This window comes from Carassius gibelio, chromosome A14 (assembly GCF_023724105.1).
Source record: "Carassius gibelio isolate Cgi1373 ecotype wild population from Czech Republic chromosome A14, carGib1.2-hapl.c, whole genome shotgun sequence".
NCBI classification, from domain to species: domain Eukaryota; kingdom Metazoa; phylum Chordata; class Actinopteri; order Cypriniformes; family Cyprinidae; genus Carassius; species Carassius gibelio.
Window position 1 is genome coordinate 12524412 of NC_068384.1, and position 19765 is coordinate 12544176.

Below are 19765 nucleotides of genomic sequence, written 5' to 3' on the forward strand. Positions count from 1 at the left end.
GTCATTTAACCAACTTTTGGTGCTTTTGGCAGTGTGGGCAGGTGGCAAATCATGCTGGGAAGTGAAATCATCTTCAAAAAGCAGGTCAGCCGAAGGAAGCATGAAGTGCTCCAAGATTTATTGGTAAACAGGTGCAGTGACTTTGGTTTTCAAAAAACACAATGGACCAACACCAGCAGATGACAGCCCAGTTCTTCTCCTCCTTAGCCCAGGTAAGACGACACTGACATTGTCTGTGTTTCATCAAATTCCTTGACACTTCTGTGTGTGGTGGCTCTTGATGCCTTGATTCCAGCCTCAGTCCATTCCTTGTGATGTTCACTCAAATTATTGAATTGATTTTGCTTGACAATCCTCATAAGGCTGCGGTTCCCTTGGTTGGTTATGCATCTTTTTCTTTCCACAGTTTTTCCTTCAACTCAAGTTTTTGTTAACATTCTTGGATTCAGCACTCTGTTAGCAGCCAGCTTCTTTGGCAATAAATGTCTGTGGCTCCTTGTGAAGTGTGTCAATGATTGTCTTCTGGACAACTGTCAGATCAGCAGTCTTCCCCATAATTGTGTAACCTAGTGAACCAAACTGAGAGACCATTTTGAAGGCTCAGGAAACCTTTGCAGGTGTTTTGAGTTGATTAGCTCACCATAATCTAATTTGTTGAGATAGTGAACTGGTGGGTTTTTGTTAAATGTGAGCCCAAATCATTAAAATTAAAAGAACCAAAGACTTAAACTACTTCAGTCTGTGTGCAATGAATTTGTTTAATACACGAGTTTCACAATTTGAGTTGAATTACTGAAATAAACAAACTTTTCCACGACATTCTAATTTATTGAAATGCACCTGTATAGTCTATAAAGTATTTTATTATTTTATTTTTATATTTGTTAATTCAAATTCTTGAATGCGACTGCTAAATACAACTGCTGTACCTGAAAAATAAAGCACTGTTTGTTTTATTTGTAAATCTTGTGTATTGGTAACATCTGTTCTTATTTTTCATAAGATTTCTATCAATCGTGATATATTTTGCCATATCACCCACCCCTACTGTTTCCTCATAACTACCTTATTTCAGACTTAAAAATATTAAAAACATTATAAAATTATACCTTAATTTTAGTTTTTTAATTGATCCAAAGTGACAATGGCATAGCCTAATGATTAATATAATAAAAATGCATTAAATACAGTCTGGCTGCACTTTTGTTTATACATAACTTGAAAAAATTCTGTAGTTCTATGAAGTAATATATAAAAAGCATAATTTCTTTCAATATAATTACTTAATACTCTTTAATCTCAAGATGGTAATTTTAAATGGAATAAGCAACTATCTGAGACTTTGTTAGCTAGGTAGAACTTCTCAAATCGAAACATTAGTTTAATATTTTCCATAAATGTGGTGCCACAGAGATGAGGGAAAAAAAGAAATGCAGTTGGGAATGTACAGCCATTTTTATTACCATCTCATATGAACACTCATTAATCAGAACTGAAGACATTACATTTGCCTCACATTTTCAGAGCTTTCAGGGTCACCCTCAAAAGTGGAATGAAACAAGTGGAAAATCTGCAACTCGGAGCAGTAATGTGACATGATCAAACGGGAATGTACACAAAGCCCTCTTTCATGAGTGGCCCTGCTTAAAACATTTACTTGATGAGATCAATAATTTTATAGTGGACTTCACAAATCATCTTCACCATCACAGTAGATTACGCTGGAATAATTATACTGTAAGTGTCTGACTGTTTCATTCTGCTTAATATAAACATAAATCACCCTACCCACCCCAAAAACAACATATTTAAGTGCTCTAGAAAAACAAAACAAAAAAGCAATAAGACAAAATAATCTCACGGATTTAGTGGGTTATTCCCCTGTAAAACAATCCAAACCCAAGATCCACATCAAATTAAATAGACCATAAGCAAATAGAGCTTATTGGTAGTCTCTAGCGATATGATCATAGTTTAACCATTATCTAGCTTTAACATTTCTAAATTAATAGGTAAAATAGCATTGATTTGTGAACCTGTTGGGTTGTGTTATCTTTGAAAAGGAGCTAATCTATTTCTTAAAGACCATTTCACTTCAGTAATGACTGGGTTTTACTGTGCTCTGAGAGTTTAAACACAATTAACACTCATTTGCTGCCCTGAAATGATTTAAATCCACTGTATGATTGAGTTAATCTGATTTTAATACTACTTTCCACTACACAAAATTAAAAAAAGCTTTTGACGTTTGAACGACAATTAATACATTTAAAATGGGAATCATTTACTGTCTGACCCTGCCTGTCGTTTTAGCACTGTTCTCTGACCCACTTCACCACTTGTTCACTTTTGAATTGTTGATTTTGTAAGTGCTCAATGGGTTTATGAATTAAGAGTGTAATTTTGAACTGATGAAATTTTTTCAAGTGATTTTTTTTTTTTTTTTGATCATGTAATCTGGCCCGGGCCGCTGTAGAGATCCAGTGAGCTACTGCAGCAGCAGGGTCCAGTCGTCCCCAGCGTTCATCCCAGGTTTACGGAGAGTTAGCACTGACATGAAAGAATCAAATTCAAAGTCCACAGGGGTTTCTTTGCCTGTTTGAGAGAGTATGAGATGATTAGTATGCCATATAAATCTCCGACATTGAGGTCATTTTCATTGTAATACAAGATATTATTTTCTCTCATTACAATGTTCAGGAGAACACATTAAATATCTTACCATCCATTTTAAGAAGCACCTTGCTGGGTTTACTGGCACCCAGAATGAGAACTTTTTCAATCCATGATGAGGTTAAGAAATTACAGTCTGGGCACAGGTTGCTGAGATGAAGGAAAGTATTTTATAGAATTGAATCCAAAAATGTTTGGACAATGAAGCAGATAAGTAAAGGACAGATTCATGTAAATACCTGGAGGTGAGAGCATTATTGGCAAAAGTGAGGCTCCGGTGAATAAATTCTTTCTTTCTATCATAGTTAAAAGTATGGCCATCATCAATGTAGAGTTTGCCTTCAGCAAATTTCTAAAAAGTGTGGAAAAAGAGAGAAAGAGCGATAGATAGAGAGAAGAAAAGTTAAAAAAAAATACCCAATTCTATTAAATTATACCATTTGTTTAATTAGTCAACAGAAAGAACTAGCTCTTTACCTTAGGGCTAAGGGCCACATACAAGGTGTATGGGTCATTTTCCATACAGGCAGATGACCTTCGAACTCTGTCCTTCCGAGGGATGATCGAACCACCACGCTGGAACACCGGGATCTAATAAAAAAATAAATAAAATGAACACCAAATAAATGAGGAGGTGGATAAAAAAACTTGTTTTTCTTGAAGAAGGAAAGACTCTTACGGAGCTGAGAGTGACTGGGATGTAGAGATTCTGTGCGCCATTGTGTTTTTGAAAGGTGTGGACATCATACCAAACCTAAATATGGAGGAAAACTGGATGAAGCATCATGCTGAAAATGTGAGTAAATGAACATGAGTTAATCTAATGTAACATTCTACATATTATATACATTTCCATTCATTTTTACACTATGCCCACATGATAAGCAAAGTTTTGACATGGACTCCTCTTTATGTCATAGGACAACAAAGCTGGTGGTCAATACACATAATATTTAAGTTCACAGTATCACCTCTCCAGCTCCAGGCAGATAGGCTGTGACCCCACGAGACCCTTCCTCAGTGACTGGGTGAACCAACAAATCGCTTCCTAAACAACAATAAAACAGAATACATTAATTAGATTAACTGATATTAGATTTTTTTTTAACTAAAAACTTTTCAAGTGTTTCTCTCTCTCACCAATTAGGAATTCATCATCAATGGTGAAAGTTGCTGTATCCTTAGGATAATCAACCCAAAGAGGTCTAATAAAACAAGAAACAGAGCACTCATGTAAAATGAGTACTTATTTTACATGAGTACAAATCACATACAATCTAGTCTGCATGAAATAACGAACAATATCATAAGCAAGCATTCACAGGGACCTCGCTCACCTCATGACTGGCGTTCCGGTCCTATATGCTTGGAAGAACAGCTGGTACCAGTATGGCAGAAGAGCATAACGCTGGCGGATTGCCTCCCGGATGAGTGCTGTGTTCTCTGGGCCAAAGAGCCAGGGTTCCCTGCGTGTGGTGTCTAGATGAGCATGAGCGCGGAAGAATGGCTGATACGCACCCGTCTGATACCAGCGAACCAGAAGCTCAGTGCTGGGATTCTTAAAGAAGCCACCAACATCAGCTGTAATGAAGAAGAGAGATCAATGATTAGCATGATTGCAAAATATAAATATATACTGCATTAGACACATCCTGTGCCCACTGTGTGTTTGTTATGAAATATCTTTCCCAATTTGACAGCTACACATAAAACTGCAATACTTATTCTAAAATGTTCAAATACATTTCCCCCCAAAATCATCAAAAAATTTTTTACGTTTGCTTGTAGAGAATTACTGACCTCCACAAAACGAGACGCCCACAAGCCCAAGACTGAGACACATGGGAATAGAAATCTTGAGATGGTCCCACTCTGCTGCATTATCACCAGTCCAAACAGCACCTGATGAAAACATACAAACCCAAATGTTTCTTTCACAGAACATGTACAATAAAATGATTACCGTGTCTCAAACTTTAAGTTAAGACTAAAAACAACCACATAAATTTACCAAATCTCTGAGAACCAGCAAAAAAGGCTCTGGTCAGCACAAAAGGCCTTTCAACTCCTCCAGATCGTTGAATCTGACCTTCGGCAGTGGCCATTTGCTGCAAAATATTACAAAGAGGAATTTAAGGAAAATAAGAGAATAATATTTAATTTGGAAGAATATTTAACGCAGGTGGAAGAGTATAAAATATATTTGTTGGTAATATAATATTCCATTTAACCATACATCAGTTCCTCACCACATAAAGTCCATAAATATTGTGAATGTCTCTGTGCTCCCACTTTCCATGCAGTGCATCTTTGTGCATAGTGACCTCTGGCCCATTGAACACCGATGGCTCGTTCATGTCATTCCAAGTAAAGAGATTCTCCATCGAACCCTGAAAAGCAACATGTAGAGTTGTAACAATGGGATTTGTTTGGCCATTTTCACTTTTAACACAGTGTCATAATGACATGTGAGGTGTCAACATTTCCAAATATAAAGAAATTCTGTTCACAATGCAAAAATGCTTCGCTGCTAATCAGAAGCGGGACTTCATTAAGATTTCACAGTGGAATGGAAATCAAAGACTGACACAATGTCCTTCACTGTCTTCTGCAGTCTGGTGCACAGATGAATAACTCAGATGTTGTACTCTGAAGGGAAATGGCATCATAAAACTTAAAAGCATCACCACATCCTGCCTAGGTCAGAAGAGGTGAAAAACATGTAGCGCTACAACACCTGCTTTGATCATTTATTTGCAACTCCTAGAACATTAGAACATGAAGGAAATCAGTTAAGCTAACTTTTTTTTGGTCAAGAGCATTATGATACAACAGTTTCAGATCCTTTTCCTAGATTAGGGTTTCACCATGAACACAAAGTTCTCACCTCATATTGATCATAGGTGAACATGCTAGCCCACCAGGCCCGCATCTCTGGATTTGTAAAATCTGGGTAACCAGAGTTTCCTGTGATAAGACCAGAGATGCTATTAAACTACAATACATCTAACATTAAGCATCTTAACATAGACACCACACATATTAAGTAAAATTGTGTTAGTTTTTTTTCTTAAAGAAATTAATACTTTTACTCAGCAAGGATCCATTAAATTGATCAAAAGTGACAGCAAAGACTTTTACATTGCCAAAATAATTGTATTTAAACATATATAAATAAATAATTTTGATCTGTCTATTCATCAAAGAATCCTGAAAAAGATATTTCAGTTTCCACAAAAATATTAACCAGCACAACTGTTTTTTCAAAATTGAGAATTAAAAAATATTTTGAGCAGCAAACCAGCATAACAGAATGATAATATGACACTAAACATTGGAGTAACAAAGCTGAAAATTAAACTTTGATCACAGGAATAAATTACATTTTTAAATCTCAAACTATTAATATCAAATTAATGCAGCCTAGGTGAGCATAAGATACTTGTTTTCCAAAAACGTACAGACCCCCAAAATTTAGCATGGTACTGTATAAGTAAGCTACATATAAAAACAAACTTCCCACCTGGCCAGCACCAGCCTTCATAATTCCTGCCATCTTTGTTCTTAACGTAGAAGTCTTTAGAAGTAATCTCATTGTGGATCTTGTAGGCACTATCAACCTTGATGTGGGGGTCTACTATAGCCACCATCTGTTCACAAACAAGATTATCATGTTCAGAAGAAAATCATACCATACTGTATTTTTACAACAACTGCGGCTGACCTTGCGTCTCTTGTCCATTAGGCCCTGAAGCATCTCTTTAGGCTCAGAGAACTTGTGGGGATCCCAGGTGAAGTAGCGCTTCCCATCTGCATGCTCAATGTCAAGCCATATGAAATCATAAGGGATGTCATGTTGGTCAAAGCCCTGGTCCACTGACTTCACATCTTCCTGGTCATTATAATTCCAGCGGCACTGGTGATAGCCCAGACTGGCGAGGGGAGGGAAGGACTGGGTGCCTACAGAGTAACAAGAAAGAAAAAAAGACCCATAAATTTCTGACTCAAGCCCGAAGACGGTTTAGTGAAGAGTTTAGAGCTCATATGTGGCATTTACCTGTCAGAGAGGCATACTGTGAAAAGACATCTGATGGTTTGGGCCCAAGCATGATGAAGACGTCAATGATACCGCTCTCAGAGATCCAACGGACGTCCGTCTGTGGCTTCTCACTGGAGCCTTGAACAAAGTCCAGCATCTTACCAAAGACAGTCTGAAAGGAAAAGACAAAAGTAACAAGTAACAACCACCCCCTCAAAGTAAGTAAGTTAAAGATGTTTCAAATACAATATAATAAGATATTATAGTATAGAGAGCCTAGTGACCTCTTACCTTTCCCGCTGTATTAGAACTGATGTCTACCCAGGTCTCAGCTGCATTAAGCCAGAAAATACCCATGGTTCTCTGTGTATTATGGGCTAGCATGACGGGTATGGATCCATATAAGGCCATAGGGTTATAGAGCTCATACTGAAACACATCTAGGTTATAAAGCCTGTAAGGATCACCACCACTAGAAAAAAGAAAGAGAAATAATCCTTTACTGCTTACCGGTTTCATTGGTGGTATATTTTGATTTCTGTACATTAAGATGTATACTCACTCTGTAGTTTTGAGTTTCAGGTCATCGCCATGCTCTGGAATGCCGTATACATGTTCTACACCAGGCAAGGAGAAGTCTAAACTTATCGATGTGGGGCCTACAAAAAAACATTGAAAACAAAATCATGTGATATTCATTAGTATGCCGTCTTATAATCACAAATAATAATATTCAAATATAAACATAAACATTCATTTATTGTAAGACCACATGTAATAAAAATGTAAGTCCATCCCTTAACGCTTTGATGCCATCAATATGCTCTAATATGCTATAGCGTACTCTGAAATGTTGACTGCATTAACTGTTAACAGATCAGTAAGATTTTTGTTTTGTTTTATTTTTTTGAAAGAAATTAATACCCTTATGCCACAAGGATGCATTAAATCAAATGAACAAATGTGACAAACACATTTATGTATCAAATTAATACTGTTCTTTTTAATGTTTTATTTGTCAAAGAGTCCAATCACAAATTGCACAAACAGCAAAACTGTTTTCAACATTGACAATAAGCAGTATATTAGATTGATTTCTGAAGGATCATGTGACACTAAAGCCTGGATAATAAAAAAAAAAAAAAGAGGAATAAACACTAAGATGTTTCACCCAAACTTTCTGTTTCAATAGGAAACAGCACTCGTCAAGCAGTTTTATGGAAATAAACTGACGTAGAAACATACCATTTGGTTTAGTATCTGTATGAGATTTAAATGTCTCCTCCCACAGTCCGTCTTCCTCTTTATTACTCTCTCCATCGTCATCCTATTGTGTGGAGAAAAAAAATCTAGTTTTATTTCTGGTTTTAGTTGTCAATGTTACGATTATCAGGTCATACTTCTTTAGTTACTATAGTACTTTCACACATGTTAGTGTTGAATAACTGCTACGTAAGACTCCTAAACTGATCAGGTACAGCAACCGGACATGCTGGTTTTAAGTAAAGACGTGGCAAGACGTCAGTGTAGTATAATTTAACGGAGCACACCCACGAATGCACGAATACAGCTACTGACCTTCTGGCCTTCATCTTGCTGTTGATCTCCGTCTACACTCTCTTTAACCTCAGCACCATCTGGTTGTGCTTGCCTTTGGTAACACACCCAACACACACACAAAAGAGAGAATAACAATAGTAAGGCTTAAGTAGTAAATGGTTTGCATTCATCACTGACATTTACAAAATCTCCTATACTCTGCAGCAAACGATCCTATAATTTGTCCTGTTTATGGGGGAGGACATTCAACCCAAGCACATGTTGAACACCACTTTTGGGGTGAACTATCCTTTTTAATCCTTGCAGAAAAAATATTTTCATCAACTGCTCTATCGTTCAAAAGTCTGGGGTCAATATGATTTTTTAAAAGAAATGAATACTTTTAATCAGCAACTGGATTAAAAATGGCTTTCATTGTTAAGAAAGATCCCCATTTCAAACAAATTCTGCTCTTTTAAAATCCTGGGAAAAAAATTTATCACAGTTTCCAATTGTAAACATAAAGCAGCACAACTGTTTTCACCATTGTTTCTGAGGATCATGTGACACTGAAGACTGGAGTAATGGCTGCTGAAACCATAACAGGAATTAATTGCATTTTATATTATATTAAAATAGAAAACTTTTATTTTGAATGGAAAATAATTTTTAGCAATTTTACTGATCTGCATTTCTGATTAAATAAATGCAGCCTTGATGAGCAAAAACATTAAAAACCTTATGGACCCCAACTTCTCAGCGGTAGTAAAGAGGTATTCTCCTCAGCTTCCAAATAAAACCCAGTTTAGGAGAAAGAAATGTAATACTTACGTGTCCTTGCGAAGACGCAGGTGCTCAAAGGCTAGCAGGCCACGAGAGTTCAGGGATAGCAGCACCTCTGGCCCCTCCATGATGTCCAGCCTAAATGGACGGGCACTTACAATCAACCTCTGGCTCTCGGCTCCCAGAGACAACACAATGCCATTATCATCCTTTGACAACACTGAGAGACTGGAGAAAGAGAGATACAGAGAGAGAAAAATGGACAGACAGAGGAATCAGAGGCAAAGGAAAGAAGCAGAGATGAGTTGAGGTTACTCAGAGGAACACAATAAATCATGCATGTGTTTTTGACTATTCTCCGAATGTAACTGTGCACTCTCCGATCAGAGACACACTCACGGCTCAGTAGGAGGCTCTGCTATGAGCACGTCTGGCACCTCAAAGCGCGGCTTCAGAGGTTTCAGCTCATTTATTTTCACCCGAGTCATATTCCCCTGCAGTCTGTATAGCTCCAGCAGCAAGTGCACCTGCAAACAGCAAGAGAGCACATCAAATCAGCCAAAATCCTGGCCTTTGAGCAGGGCCATCGTCCCAGGAAATATAACAAGAAGGTCAGACTAACTACCTCCCTGGTTTGACCATAAAAAATGGTTCTGGGACTAGATTAATGAAAATTAAATCAAACAAACAAAATTAATTAAGCACGTAATATCAAGAAATTCTGCAGATCTTTTAACAAAGAAATAAAAAAAAAAAAAATACTGTTTTCAGAGGTACCGAACCTTATTGTTGTCATTGATGAGCTGGAGGGTCAGTCGGGAGTCACTGAGCTCCAAAGTTTCCAGAAGAGCTCGGTATGGGGACTGACCCGGCTTGAGTGCTCTTTGACGTCTACGGACAAACAGAGACAAAAATCATTCATATGGTGCCTCTGCTGATGCAAGTCAAGAACGCTCTATACAACCACAATAGAGTATACGAATGATAACTTCAATCTCTTAAATCAGAATAATCCGATAAAAGTTATGTGTTATCCTTCACAGGATTCTTAATCCCAGTTGCACACAGCAGAGATCTAGCAAAGCTATAATGTAGTGATTAACAGTACAACTGACATACTTGCAGAAGGCACTCTGATCACAGGTTTTAAAGTTTCCCCGATCCACAGCAAAGGCGCTGTTAAAGAACAGACACACAAAGAACACAGAGAGCAGCCCCATCCTAAAAAAAGTACAAGAGGAGAAAGTTTGAATTAAAATAGGCTACCGCTTTGAAACATGTTTGAGTAATGAATGAGCAGAGTGGAGTAACAGTAAGAGTCAGTGCTGGGTTCACTTGATTATTTGCCACCCTTGAGGATCATTTTCTTCTTGTCTGTTATTAGATGTGGGATCATGGTAGAAAATTAACACCCAGTCAACCATGCATTTCCACAGTGGCAGGTACTTTTGCTTTATCTACTATTCACTATGATAACCTTTTCACTTTGAATGTAACACAATCTCATAATTTTTCTACAGATATTCTTAATTTCTTTGTAATATTTTTTTTAAAGAGATGGGACGATCATGTTATTGCCCACAATCCAAAGGAGATCAGAGTCCATTCATGGGACCTGGCAGAATGGCAGCTGAGATGGCATTAAAAAAAAGAAGAAAAAAAAAAGAAATGAAAGAAAGAAAGAAAAAGGTTTAATTCAAAAAGTTGAATTTTCTCAATAATTTTATATATATATATATATATATATATATATATATATATGCACTCCATAAAGCTTATCTTTGACGTTAACTATGTGCTGCATAAAATAATCTGTAAACTCTATAGATTTTATCTAGCATTGCACACCGACAAACTCGACCCTCGGACTGTCTTTTCCAAATAGATCAACGCCAGGATGAGATGGAAAAAGGCTGCAACGCATGCGCAAATAAACAATCCAATTTAAAAGATATTCGTTTGTAGTATTTTACATCAACCCTTAAAGCTGTTTAAAGACATCAGTGTCTTATAAATAAAAAGATGACTCGTCGTAATGCCAGCGATGGCTCAAACACGAATTCACATCGACTATTTTCTTGCTCGTTCAACACCTGAAGCAGATTTACAGCAAAGATATCGTCGGTTAGCTCAAAATACAGACAGAGGAAATTCAAAAAAGCCTTAACGACGGACTGATGCGATACATTAAAGTCTTTGTTTTACCTTTCAATGGAGTTGACCGCCATCTTGGACACACAGCGTTAAGCCCAGCCTCCCGGAGGTTGTGTGTTTGCAGGAGCACTATTGGGTAACAACCGAATCCCTACAGACCGCCCTTACCATGGAAACCAATCCATCTGACGTGTGTGCTTGTGTACACAACATAATTGTGTAATGAAACTGTTATATAATAGATAGGCAGGCATCATTGGTTCGTCTCATCTCGATTTCCAGTTTGTTTTCACAAGGCAGATATTTGATGAGTATATTAGACATGGCCTACTAAAAGCACACAACCTATGCCATTGTTTAAAACCGCGCAGCCTTTACTTTTATGTAGTTTTTACTTTTTCATTTTCTAATTTCAGTGCTATTGCTGTAAAATAAACAACAGAATAAGAGGTATTTTAATGCGTTTTTTATTTTTTATGGTCAAACAACATGTGCAGAATTGCAAAAACAAAATTTTTCAAGTCCCTTACATTCTGTTTTAGGCATAAACCTTTTTTCAGTGCTTAAAATATTTACAGCAAATTTACGTGAAAAGGCTCAAAAGAAAATTCCTTGGTCAGCACAGAAAGTAAACTTCTGCGGCATTGGACTGTTCCCCTGCATGTACTCCCACACACCCAACAGCAGTAACCTAACTTCAAAGGGTGAGAGGAGAGGAAAAAGCTCATGAATGTTACTCAACACTGGTGGTAGCAGCTGACCTTCACCCATACATGATACAAGAAAACAGGAGGCCTGAAGATGCCAGGGGGAGTCCAACACTGATGGTACCCTTGATGCTTCCCAGTGAACAAGTATAAGGTGGAAAACAGACCCCTTAAAATGACTGCCATTAACAGTATCTCCAGTTAAACCATTTGTAGCATTGCCAGGAGGGCTTCCTCTGTGCAGGGCTCCCTCCACCAGTTGTTGTAACACAGCTTTAAGCGTCTATGGAAAATAGGCTGCAAGATGTGACAGCAGTCGCATGGAGTAGCCCACTTCCTCTTCCTTACCCTAAAACCCTCCTCTTGCTGTTGTAAACCAACAAAGAAGTGAAACACCGCTGCACTACATATCAGCAAAAAATTAGTTGAAGAGCAAGGTTTCGGATGCTGGCTACACGAAAGCAGATTGACAGCCGCCTTGGATACCATTGTGTCACCATGGAGAAGCTTCAGTAGCCACGCTTGGGCCTCCATACACTGATAGCAGACACAGTCTGATGCCACCAGAGGTGCCGTTTCCGCTCAAGCTAGAGGGTTTCAGCACACAGATCACCTATGTGTCCCTGGAGCTCCTCTAGAAATGGGATAACTTGCGACATTGTTGTGGCAGCAGATGACTGTGGGAAGGGTTCAGTACCCTCTGTTGTGCACCAGTTTGTGAGCATTTGCAGTTAGCGGTCACAGGCATCTTGAATACCATCATAAGGAGAGGGTGTAGGGCCTGATAAGATCACTGAAGATCATGTAGCAGTGCCCATGGGGAACTTCAGTACCCTTGCTCCATCCAAAGGGCTTTGGTTTAGGAGATGCACCGCTAGACCCAACATATTCTCAAGCTCCTCCCGGGGAAAGGCCTGGAACTGAGCCTGGAGTTGAATTAAGATGGACGGTCTGAGAAAATCCACCAGTTCTGCAGAAACAGTACCCAGGAAAGTGGGGGAAAAAGCAGCCAATTGAAGCAAAAAAGGTACAGTGGCCCTACGGAGATTAGGGAAGTTCTCTCATTCACCTCCGGATTAATGTGGATGTACATTTTGAGGGGGTGGAGACAGACTAATCTGAAACATCCTGAGAAGCTCTTTCTTGATGTTATCAGAATGTCTGGAGGCCAAGTGCCCAAGAAAACCAACCACTGAGCCTATTTTGGGGAATCTGCTGCTCTTGTCTATTGCCTGCTGTTGGTTGATCTTCTCAGCAGAGGAATATCCGTGTGCATAAAAGTCTTTGAGGCATCAAGCCAGCACCCTGCTGATGATAGTGCCAGGAAAAGCTGAACCAATATGGGCAACGACCCAGTCAAAATGAGGGTAGTGTCCAGCAAAACATCCACACAGTCATCAGGACACCAGGCCAACATGGCTGCTAGACACTGAGAGTAGCACTCCATAAGTGAGCTTGTGGCTGCACATGACATCCAAAGCTGCAGCAGCTCATTTAGATTGGACGAGTGAGGAGCCACCCATCGTCCTGCATGCTAGCTGCTAAGCTGACCAAGAAGGTCAATGGCCCATGTGGACACAAGGGGAGCCCAAGCTTTAGGACTAAGTTTGATAAATTTAGAGATGACTGAATGAACTTCTTTAATAGCATCCTCCAAATTGGATACACTGGTGCTGCCTCCTCCACTTGTACTGTTACCACAGTTTTCACCCTCTGCCTCCAGGTCTTGTAGAAAGGCTGCAACATACTCATCATACACTCCCCTTAAGTGCTCCAAGATGGCTCCACGGCAGGCTGGAACAGTCAGGAGGCGCACCTCACAGCGGGCATGATCCCGAACGCTGAGTTTATGTCCCTGTGTCTGGTCAACTCCACTTATGAAAGCCTTGATTTCTAGGGCCAGCTCTTGAGGACTGATGAAAAAGAAAAAAACAGACATGTTGGAATACATAGAAAATAAATGTTTACATACATTTTGCAATAAAATAAGATTTCCATATCGAGTATATTCTGACATGACATGTCTAGCAGTGACAGCAGTGTAACATGCTATCCTTCATTTACTTTAAAACTTTAAAAACAACACTGAGAAACAACATAGAACATTTATTCTTAGTTGTGTATGTTAGAAATGCACTAAAATTATTTCATATTAGTTTTAGGTTTTACTGAAAATCCTTTAATAGGCTATTTAGTAGTAGTTTCCAGTACAACTAACCATACAGTGTGACAAAATGCGGTCAAAAATTGTCAACAAGTGCTTCTTAAACTATCCTGGGCAATAACAGTGAAAATGTTAATTTTCTAAATCTACGGGGGAAAAAAGCATATTTATTAATGCTGTTGCTATTGCTAGTTATTTTTTAAACCTTAACTACTGGACAACACCTAAAATACTGGACTAAACTTTGCAAACACCTGCTGACTGTATCATTTTATAAATCAGATTAAATAAACCACATTCGTTCATAGGCAGTTAAAAAGGGAACACTATTTTGTTAATTTATACAGATAACGCAGTTTAACGCAAAATGTAATTTCTTCCATAAACTAAAGCCACTCTTTTAGAAGTTATTGGTAACATGTATGATTATTCTGTTATTGCTCACCTCAGTAGAGGAGTGGCAGTGAGACGTCAAGGCATTACCCTCGAACATAACAGACATCGTGCCAAAGACTCATGCACAATATTTCATCTACATTAAAACTACTATTAGAATAGCGAAAAGATTGGGGAAAATGTGCAATATTTGCAACTTTTACAAATATCAACACCGGTAATGAATGAGCGGAATCTCTCGTGTAGCTATTCTTTCGACAGAAGGAGTTGCCTGCACTTATCGCCCTTTTATGATTAGCCTAGTGTTAATGCATTTGCTCAGCAACACCTTCCTGGGAAAATCCGTCTAAAATTAAGTGTTTGTCGACGTTATCATATTAGATAAAACACTCCTTCTCCAGTTTGCGCTTTTCACATTTGACACTGGCAACACGGGAGTAAACTCTGAAATGTACCTAATCTCGTTTTTATTTTTTATCTACATTCCACATTATTCATTATGCTTGGTTAATTTTAGATCAAACACTGTTTGATTCTAAATTTAAAGTTAATTTGCTCATTTATGAGGTCAATAACACTGAGCCCCTACTGATACATTGCGGGAACTTGTTTGTCCAAAATTGGAAAAGCAACTCCACCCTGTCTGTCCAGTCTCAGTTTTAAGGGCGTCTCTATCTGCTCTGAATGTGTCTGATTGGTCGAGCAGCGAGATAAAGCAGACTTTAATTTCACTTTAGAAACAACATCACTGCGACGTACTTGTGAGTATAATATCCTAATTACTTAAGACCACATCAAAATAAATGACTACCTTACTCAAAGCATGGATCGTAGAGCGCAAAATTTGTTAGTTAATTTTAGGAAATCATTTCCATTGTTTCAAATTTATTTACGATATCATTTCCATGAATGTACATAAGATGTGATTTATATGTGTTCCTTGACATAGAGATTTACATTTTCGCATAAAACCTGTTTTGTTATGTGTTTCTAATAGGATGAAAAAGGTGAAAGTTTGAGGTTGCAATGTCCAAGGTAAATATATTAATGACCTCAAACAAATAGGAAGAATAAAAGCTCACATTACATAACAAATAGATATTGTTGTGCTGTTGTCATATAAACTTACTGTTTGGTACTATTGCACTGTACCCTTATTTTTCGAGGTCTGTCGAGAGAGAGAAAATTGCAGTTCATGTTGTTCTTTAAGGCAACAGAATACATGGCTATATCTGTCTTTGTGTACAGTTTCACTTTCTTGATTTTATCTGTCCTATTCAGGGCAGTGGTATTGCTTTATTTCTGTTAAACAGAATATCCATTTTGTTGACAGATTAATTAGCTCTCTAGTATTTATTTATTTTTAAATATTACGCCTGCTATTGTTTCCTAGTACGAGAAAAAGCCAGAGCCCGGAGACCTGATTGAAATCTCCCGAGGCTTATACAATCACTGGGCTATTTATGTTGGTGAAGGTTATGTGATTCACCTGGCACCACCCTGTGAGTATTTTACATTCCTCATATGATACTAAGCTTAACTCCCATTGTCTCATAACTGCTCTTCCATTTCTTTCTCTACAGCTGAACATGCTCATGCTGGGTCCAGCAGTATCATGTCAGTTCTACACGAAAAAGCCACAGTGAAAAAAGACCCACTTTATGAAGTAGTTGGGAATGATGAATACTGTATCAACAACCTTTTGGATGATAATTATAAGCCTCGTCCTGTTCGAGAGATTCTACGGGATGCACACAGTTTTTTGGGAAAAGAACGTCCATATAGTGTGTTTTCACAGAACTGTGAGCACTTTGTTACAGAGCTGAGATATGGAAAACCACAGTCCTGCCAGGTACAGTTGTTTGGCATGACTCGGAAAACTGAGATCATTCACACAAGTACTGTAACTGATTTATAATACTCTTAAATGTCTCAAAAATGCAAATCACTGTATTATAGTTGTTTATGGTAAAATATTTTAAGATAATTTATTACAGGCTTAAGGTCTCAAAGCAACAACTTTGCAGACAGTGAATTAATACAGATAATTTCTGTTTATTCTAATAGGTGCAAGATGCAGTGAGGACTGTTGCTGCAGGGGCTGGTGCAACGCTTGGCATTGGGATAATTGCTTATGCTGCTGCAACCTTTCTTGGTTTAAGAGACAAACAGAAGGAGACACAATGAAAAGTTAGAAATTAGGAACTAAAAATTCTGGATTATTTTAATCAAGTGAACTGTTTGTTACTTTTTCATTAACTTTATTTAATTGAGATAAACCATTAAAAATACATGTAAAAAAAAACGTGAGTTTTTTTTATTAGCTTAAAATGTATAAATGTATAAATAGAATGTAAATAAATCTATTGTGATGTTAGGTAGCTCAATAAAGCAATGAGTTCACAGTCCACTGATAAATCTCTTCTTTCTTGTTCTTTACTAGATTTTTCTACTCGACAAATCAATCTCCTTCAAAGGACATCTCAATTTGAAAGATCCATAGTAGTCTATGTTTTGTGTCGTTCTCTCGGTCTGTTTTGAAGGATGCATCAGGTGTATCCTTCACATCTTTCAATCACCCATATCCTTTTCAAACATTCCAATTTGGCCAAAAATGGCATGGCCACCCCAGTGGCCCCCCTCATCACCAAGCCCATGTTGACTATTCATGCTTAACATAGGACGATACTTTAAGCCAAGGTGTACACATATTATCAAACATGGATTTAAATATTTTACATCAAAATTAAACAGCAAGTATTTTTTTCTCTTTTAAATTTCCTTTCTAAAATCGCCCACTGCTTAAATAAATTCAGAAAGACTTCCAGTGGACATTCACACAAAGACTTGTTACTAGGCAGGTGTCCACACAGCTTCATTTTTTATTTTTTTTCATCAAACTCACAAACCCCTGCAGTTTGTGAACCCCACACTGAATTAATGTAATGTTTACGGCACTTCATGTTGTTAATTACAATGAATGGAATATATTTTATTTCTCTTTGTATTAATATAATACAAGATTGTTATATTTAAACGGATGTGCAAAAGTCTGATTATATTACCTCAACTGTGTACTGTAATGGATCACGTTACTAATTACGTTTTTTGTCATGTTATTTGGAATCAGTAACTATTTAAGTAAGCTAATCTACGTAGTTCTCTACCCAGTCCAGTAATCTACCCAGCACTTATGGCATTATTTTACTGACAAATGTCGACAGCGCATTATTGTAAAGCGAAAGCACATTTACTTTGCACGGATTTCCTTTGCTTTAGCACAAAACCAGACGCACTTGAAACGTGTCTCTCCTCTCCCTCAAACTCTGTCTTGTGCACGCTCAAATCTAAATAAAGCTTTAACCAATCAGACCTCCAAAACTGACTGATGAAAATACTATGTGAAATATTATTGGCTGAGTGAAATGAACCTGGAAGATGGATCTTTAATTTCTTTCCATCTTAATAATATTTAGCTATGTTAATGAAATAGAAATGGCCAGGTATGGGTGCTTGGATGATTTGCACATAACCTCTGTCCAACTGGTTGGTCTCTGAGCAATTTATCTAAAAACAACATATTATAAGCCTATAGCCCTAAAAACTTTATATAAAACATCAATGTTATTTCATATGTCAGATAGTCAAATTAGATTATGGTGAGATGCTAATCAACTCAAAACACCTGCAAGGGTTTCCTGAGCCTTCAAAATGGTCTTAGGTTTTTCATTAAACATTATGTAGTGCCTACCATTCAATATCTGAAATAATCTTTCTACTTTGATATTTTTTTGTTTTGTTATATTTAGCCATTTAATAAGCCTTTTATTGCTATATAAGACAAAATTCTGTTTCCTAAGCCACAGAGATACCGCTCCAAAACATGTCTTATCGCATTTATGTTTTAACAAAGTTAAAAAAAGCAGCAAGCACACTTTCACTTTCTTTTTCTATATGGGAAGAGTGTGACACACTCTAATGTGGGACTAGCTGTAAAACACGTGGTTTAAAAGTATCCACCATAGACACAGGACAGCGTGATGAAACAGTGTGGAATGCTGGACACTCTAAATGTCACAGCTATAATTAGATTAGGCCTACATTACATTTTAAAATATACTTGTAATCAGACTACAGTTCTTTTTTTTTTTGGTAAAACTGTATAATAACTTTCATTTATAAATCATTAACAAACTTTATATAATGCTCAACAGATCTTTAGTTAGGCCTAATACACATTCACATATCTAGAAATATGAGATAATGTTCTTGTAAATGTTTACTAATGACCTTTCTAAACATTACCTAATGATTAACATTAAGGATTATTAAATTTAAATTGAAATGCTTACAAACTTTAAATTCATATAATCTTCATTTGTTGGTCTTTGTTGTGTAGACATCTATTTACACATCTTAAATAATCTATTAATTATTTGTTCATGTTTTTGCAGTAGGCCTACCCAATCTAAAGCTTTTGGGTTACTACCATAGACTGTATTTTATTTTCTTTATTAACAAACATAACAGCAAATACAGTTTAATCTACAAAAGCAACAATTATATAATTATAAACAGTAGACAAAGAGCAAGTACAGTAAAAAGCAAGTAAACAGACAAAAGGAAAACAAATAAAGTATCAAATAAAGTAATAAAAAATAATACATAAAAAAAAAAAGATCCAGGGGTCACAAATGTGATGAACGAACGACTCAAAAAACCCGAAGACTGATGAGATGAACTAATCAATTATCTTTCCAGCTCAAGACTGCATTGACTGAAACAGGTGAATTACTACACTAAGTCTAGTACAGAACCTATAGAATTTTGCGCATGCGCGACTGAATGAATCACTTCCCAAGACAACTCGTTCTTGATGTGTCACATTAAAGATTTGTTCAAAATGAACAAATCGTACAAGACAACCCATCACTAGCAGAAACTCAATGCATTTAGGCATCTAGATGTGGTGAAGACAACTTGCTGTAGTTCAAACCGAGCATCAGAATGGGGAAGAAAGGGAATTTAAGTCTGAGGTCTGAGTATTTCAAAAACTGCTGATCTACTAGGATTTTCACGCACAAACATCTCTAGGGTTTACAGAGAATGGTCAGAAAAAGAGAAAATATACAGTGAGCGGCAGTTGTGTGGTCAAAAATACCTTGTTGATTTCAGAGGCGAATGGGCAGACTGGTTAGAGATGGTACACTGAAAAAAGTGCAACAGCCCTGTCTTTACTCTAAAGCACATTTTATACTTAATCCGACTTAAATTATTTAATTTTCTGTCTTGTTCTTGAGCTTAAGTAAA

General features: G+C 37.3%; 2 protein-coding genes and 1 pseudogene across 3 annotated transcripts; 1 reads left to right on the forward strand and 2 right to left on the reverse strand.

The window, feature by feature from the left end:
• Positions 1-1436: 1436 nt before the first annotated feature.
• Positions 1437-11389, reverse strand: LOC128027518 (neutral alpha-glucosidase AB-like). The gene is made up of 24 exons (XM_052615208.1): positions 11240-11389; positions 10154-10255; positions 9817-9925; positions 9434-9561; positions 9083-9262; positions 8291-8363; positions 7958-8039; positions 7275-7371; positions 7004-7184; positions 6731-6884; positions 6398-6633; positions 6197-6323; positions 5561-5640; positions 4923-5063; positions 4685-4781; positions 4474-4575; positions 4011-4254; positions 3814-3878; positions 3645-3721; positions 3353-3427; positions 3151-3264; positions 2913-3025; positions 2723-2823; positions 1437-2595 (listed from the first exon to the last, which is right to left on the reverse strand). Exons 1-24 carry the CDS (start codon positions 11260-11262, stop codon positions 2489-2491), a joined length of 2808 nt encoding a protein of 935 aa, XP_052471168.1. The 5' UTR covers positions 11263-11389; the 3' UTR covers positions 1437-2488.
• Positions 11390-11687: 298 nt separating this feature from the next.
• Positions 11688-13834, reverse strand: LOC128027084 (integrator complex subunit 5-like; annotated as a pseudogene).
• A 1271-nt stretch (positions 13835-15105) lies between these two features.
• On the forward strand, positions 15106-17844 carry LOC128027025 (phospholipase A and acyltransferase 3). Of its 2 annotated transcripts, XM_052614347.1 has the most exons (6): positions 15106-15216; positions 15453-15490; positions 15849-15957; positions 16039-16307; positions 16523-16645; positions 16899-17844. In XM_052614347.1, exons 2-5 carry the CDS (start codon positions 15482-15484, stop codon positions 16640-16642), a joined length of 507 nt encoding a protein of 168 aa, XP_052470307.1. In that variant the 5' UTR covers positions 15106-15216; positions 15453-15481; the 3' UTR covers positions 16643-16645; positions 16899-17844. The 2 variants fall into 2 exon arrangements, with proteins under 2 accessions (XP_052470307.1, XP_052470306.1); XM_052614346.1 differs by lacking the exon at positions 16899-17844 and having other exon boundaries at positions 15107-15216; positions 16523-16863.
• The last annotated feature ends 1921 nt before the right edge of the window (positions 17845-19765 follow it).